Source organism: Sebastes fasciatus, chromosome 4 (genome assembly GCF_043250625.1).
Source record: "Sebastes fasciatus isolate fSebFas1 chromosome 4, fSebFas1.pri, whole genome shotgun sequence".
NCBI classification, from domain to species: domain Eukaryota; kingdom Metazoa; phylum Chordata; class Actinopteri; order Perciformes; family Sebastidae; genus Sebastes; species Sebastes fasciatus.
This window is the reverse complement of record NC_133798.1, coordinates 27,925,191-27,930,661: the sequence shown is the minus strand read 5'-3', so window position 1 is coordinate 27,930,661 and position 5,471 is coordinate 27,925,191. Positions and strand designations below refer to the sequence as shown.

The following is a 5,471-nucleotide window of genomic DNA, read 5'->3' as shown; positions in this document are numbered from 1 at the left end:
GAAGCTTTAATCTCATTTCTAATGATGAATTACAGTGAACAGATGATGTGAAATAAAATCTCTTTAACACTTTACATGAATAAACAAATCAATGTTTGAACCTGCTGTTCAAATACACAGAAACTTCACATTAAAGATATAATCAATAATCAATAATGGTAAACCAAAGAGTAGCCCCTCCCACCACCATCATGTTACTAAATAAACCCATAATCCATGCAGCCAGGCACAAAGAAACAGGAACTCTGCTGACTGCAATGATGAAGAGTCCGTCTACGACTAACGGGTCCTGAGTTATGGAAGAGGCGGGGCTAAAGTTTAGGGGCGGAGCTATGAGTGTGTATTGGCATGTAAATGTCCTCAGACCTGGACCGTAGGCCCCGTTCAGACCTGGACCATAGACCCCGTTCAGACCTGGCCCATAGGGCCTGTTCAGACCTGGTATTAACATGCGTCCTCAGTGATCACAAGTGGACAGCTCTAAGTACAGGTGTGAACGCACTAAAGACGCATTGAGATCAGATCCCTCAGACCACATTCAGAGGTGGTCTGGGCCTCATATGACCTCATTCTTTTAGCAGTGTGTAGTGAATGTGTCCTGGTCCACATTAAGGACCGTCTACTCTACTGACGTCCCGCTGGGATCCGCAGGTCTCAGAGGACTCAGGTGAATAGACCATCAGACTACTATACACTGTAAAAAAACAAAGTGTAAAATAACGGACATTTTCCGTCAGCAGGGGCGCCAGAAAATGTCTGTTAAAAAATGGAAAAATACAGTCCGTTAATTAACATAAATAAAGTGTAAAAAAAAACCCCAGTAATTATCTTTATATTATTAGCCTTTATTACTGTAATATTACAAGAAATATTTTACTTTTAACATATATATTTATTGTTAGAATAGTCATACACCGTAAATCTAAGACCATTTACATATAAATCACAAATGAAACATTTAATTTTACGTTGCAAAAGCCCAAATTTACATTAACGCTCAGAAGTTTTGCAAAAGAAATCTGTATTTTTACAAGAAATATTTGCAGAATTCCATGAAATCCTTTTCTTCTAACATAAATGAATTGTTAAAATAGAGTCATAAACATCTAAAAAACAGAATAATTATCTTTAAAAATGATCAAGAAAAGCTTAAATACAGATATTTACTATTGTGATTACAAAAAAATACTGTAAATCTAAGACCATTTACATATAAATCACAAATTAAACATGTAATTTAAAAAAAAAAAAATTCTGTCATTTTGAAATACAGACAATTTTTTTTAAATTTCTTGAAAAAAACTGTAAAAAAAGTGTTTTTTTATAAAAGTGTAGTCAGGGGAAGGTCATTATTATCAGACTGTTGGAGATGTGTCTGTGTTTTTGTTCCGCTGCTTTGCACGGAGCTGATACCTGCTCGCTCTCTCTCACATCCCCGGCTCTCTGCCGGTACAATAACCTTTTATTTTGATGTTAATAAAATGTTAATAAAATGTACCTGAATTCACAAATATGTAGGATATTACTACTGACATTCCTGTAATGTTACATCACAGCGTCTGCTGTAGTAGCCGTGTGTTTACTACATGTTTATTTACATATAGAGCGGGGAAGTCACCACCGTCACCATCATCATCAACATCATCACCATCAACATCATCATCATCATCATCGTCATCATCATCATCATGATCATCATCATCATCATCACCATCATCATCATCATCATCATCATCATCATCATCATCATCATCATCATCATCATCATCTATTTCTGTTGTCCTACAGTCACAGAGACCTTCACTGGTAAAACCTTCAGTGGGAGATAACCCACAGTGTTAATATATGGAAACATCCTCTCAGTGAAAGTGTGTGTGAAGGTGTGTATGTGTGTGTTAGTATCAGGATCAGAGAACAACAGCTTTCCTTTGTTCCAGTCCAGAATCACTCTGATCCTCTGGAGCTTCTTCTGCACTACGAGATCAGTGGATTCATCTGGTGGGAAGGATGCTTTGTATTCACCATCATCGAACCATATTGTCCATGATCCAGACTCTATGTCTCCCTTCCTCTGGGCAGACTCTGCTAACACACCCAGGTCCCAGTATGTACTGTCTCCAACCTGGACGTCCCAGCTGTGAGTCCCTGAGTTAAAGCCCTCAGAGCCCAGGACAGAGTAGTAACCATCAAACCTCTCTGGATTATCAGGAAGCTGCTGTTCCTCTCCTCGTCTCACACTGGTCAGATCTTCAGACAGGATGAGTTGTGGATCAGCAGTGTTTGGGTCCAGAATCACAGGAGTGTAGGAAACCAAGTCCTTCATCTTGTTCCAGATGTTGAAGGTCAGGTTGCCCAGGTGTTTGGCCTGGTCTATCAAAGCTCCTGAGAGCAGCTGTGGATCCTCCAGCAGTGGGCGCTGCTGGACTCTTTCCACTGCAGCCTTGTAGTTGAGCAGGAATGAGACGTCTTCAGCTCTCAGCTCGTCCTCTGTGGCTCTGACTGTGTCTGAAAGAGCCGCTATCTCTCTGCTCACAGCCTCCATCTTCTCCTTCATCATCTGACTCTTCTGCTCCTCTTCCTCCCTCAGTGCAGCCATCCTGGCCTCCTCTTCCTCTTCTAGAAACTGGTGAAGCTTCTTAAACTGCTCCTTAATCTGCCTCTCTGTGTGTCGGGCCTGGACCTTCATGTGTTCTGCTGTTTGATCAAACTTCACTTTAACTTCTTCAAAAACCTTTAACTTCTCCTTTAAGGGCTCCAGAGTTTCCTGAAGTTCCTTCTTATGTTGTCGTGCAGCTTCATCGATGGGTCTGAATCTGTGGTTGGTGTGTTTTTCTGAATCTCTGCAGACGAGACACACCGGCTGCTGATGGTCCAGACAGAAGAGTTTGAGTTTCTCAGAGTGCAGACTGCAGAGAGCCTCTGAAGATCTCTGAGCTCTCTCCTGTAACAAACTCTCACACAGGTTCTTTAAATCCAAGTTAGAAGGTAGTTCATCCTTTGAAGATCTTTTCTTACAAAGTGGACACTCTTGGACGTGTTTATCTGTCCACCAGCTCTGCAGACAGACTTTACAGAAGCTGTGGCTACATGACAGGATGACAGGATCTTTAAAGATGTCGCAGCAGACAGAACAGCAGAGATCGTCCTCTAATCTGGAAGCCATTTAGTCTCTGAGTGAAGCTGAAAACACAGCAGGCAGACGGCTCAGCCACTTCCTGTTCCCTGAAAGTTACTTTCACTTGAGTCCTTGTTCTTGTAAAACTCTGGTTCAGTTTGTGATTCAGCAGCTGGTTGAAGTGGTAGTATTCTAGTATTCCCAGTATTCCCTCCTGTAGATGTCCTCTCTCAGTGGAAGTGGTGGTTTTGGTCTGAAGGTGAATCTTATCGTCCGTCTCTTAGTGTGTGTGTGTGTGTGTGTGTGTGTGTGTGTGTGTGTGTGTGTCGTCTCAGTGAGGCAGAATAACAATCTGTTTCCTGGTTTGTCTCGAGGATATTAAATGAAGGCTGAGACGCCGTCTTTGACCCCGTGGAGTTCTGAGTCATGCTCAGTGTGACTGGAGCTGTGATGTTGGAGGGTTACAGCAGAGGGTACTAGAAATAAAGGGATGGTTCCCACTCAGGTGCTCTTTGGGTGGACTCGGCCTGACTGACCTTTTTTGGGTATGATTTCTATTTCAATTTCATTTTTCAACATGCTTTTGTATTAACCCTCTGAGACCCGACCAACATTACTGTTTTTCAGTTTTAAAACTAGAGTGAAGATACTGGTATCTAGAAAACCTAAAGAATCCATTGATACCAACCATGTCATACTAACTTGTCAAGAAGGAGGCTAAATAACGTTCCAAACTTACTCCATCCATCCTCTGAATGCTCTTGGTCTCTAGTTTGTGGCTGTAAAGTTTCATGAGGCTGTGATTATCCTAGAGGTCACCACAGGTCATTTTATACAGTGAGGTCACGTTTCAAAAACTGGTCTCACTACAATGAAATGTCTCCTATGGGAACTAACATCATCACACATGAATACAGTTGGGCTCATTGGATCCACAAGAGTCTCAGCTTTACAGTGAAACCCAATGTATGTAATTCAAGACTGTTTATGGACCCCAGTATGCAGAAATATTCAAATACACTATTTTAGAAAAGGAGAGAAAAACACATTTATACTGCATTCAAAAACCTGCATGTGATTATCATAAAGTGGGCATGTCTGTAAAGGGGAGACTCGTGGGTACCCATAGAACCCATTTTCATTCACATATCTGGAGGTCAGAGGTCAAGGGACCCCTTTGAAAACGGCCGTGACAGTTTGGAGCGTTATTTAACCTCCTTCTCTACAAGCTAGTATGACACGGTTGGTACCAATGGATTCTTTAGGTTTTCTAGTTTCAGATGATACCAGTATCTAAGTATTCGCTTTGGGTCAATTCTCATATGAGAATTATTTTTTTCAACACAATGAGCTCAAATCTCTGAACAATTAGTTTGTCGTTCACAACAGATTATAATTTCTCATTCAGTCAAGCAAATTTCACGTGTTTTGTCTCATGTGTGCCAAAGAGTGATTACAATAACTACTTTCACATGTCTGCTGATCAAAACTGATGAGTTGACTCTCAGTGAGATTAAACATGTTCTGTTCACTGTATATGACTTTTTGTTGTTTATAATACATGTAACATATTGCTACACAAATACATTTACTATAAACACATGTACATATCTGTGTACTATTGTACAGTATTGACTTTTCCCAGTAAACTTTGACCAACTGTTGAAATGGGAATGTAAAAAGCTCTGTGTGATATATAACAGCCTTCAGCTAGACAGAACTGACATCCTGGTGTAGTACAGTAAGCAGTCAGTGGCAACAAAACAGATATTAGTATATAAGAAACATTTCCAGGGTTGATGGTGAAAACACACGTAATCATTTTGACCAGTCCGGCTCACATGATGACAAAACAACTTTTCATTTGGTGCCGTTGGTCAGTTTACTGACACAATAACTAGATTTTGAAGCATGAATGAAGAGTTTTGCGTGATTTACTACGTTTTGCAGACATGTAATAGAGTTGTGATGTCCCATCAAACAGTTGTGATAATTGCATTTACAGTTTAGAGAAAGTTAAGACTGTTTCAAGAAATGAGCCAAAGCGACTGAGATAAACTGTAGTTCTGTTAGAGTTTGTGTCTCTATTGTTGTCTTTATTTTCTGCTGTGTGGACACAATGACTGAGAGGAGCCACTAGAGGGAGATAGAGTACACATCATCACATATTTATATAGTATTTCTCTCTTCCTGTAATTCTGTGTTTGAAGGTACTTGTACTTCACTTGAGTATTTCCATTTGTTCCATTTTCATTAATGTAGTGGAGTAAAAGTATAAAGCATAAAAATGTGACTTTATACTTCTACTTACAGCAGTTTATGTTTTAAATAAAAGAATGAAGATGTTTTGAATAAC

General features: G+C 40.1%; 1 protein-coding gene across 1 annotated transcript; it reads right to left on the bottom strand.

Moving 5' to 3' along the window:
- Positions 1 to 1,645: 1,645 nt before the first annotated feature.
- Positions 1,646 to 3,615, bottom strand: LOC141766492 (nuclear factor 7, brain-like). Its single transcript, XM_074633405.1, has one exon. It carries the CDS (start codon positions 3,161 to 3,163, stop codon positions 1,769 to 1,771), a length of 1,395 nt encoding a protein of 464 aa, XP_074489506.1. The 5' UTR covers positions 3,164 to 3,615; the 3' UTR covers positions 1,646 to 1,768.
- Positions 3,616 to 5,471: the final 1,856 nt, after the last annotated feature.

Excerpts from the sequence above, each read along its gene's own strand:
- LOC141766492 (XM_074633405.1), bottom strand. The coding sequence starts at position 3,163 with ATGGCTTCCAGATTAGAGGACGATCTCTGCTGTTCTGTCTGCTGCGAC.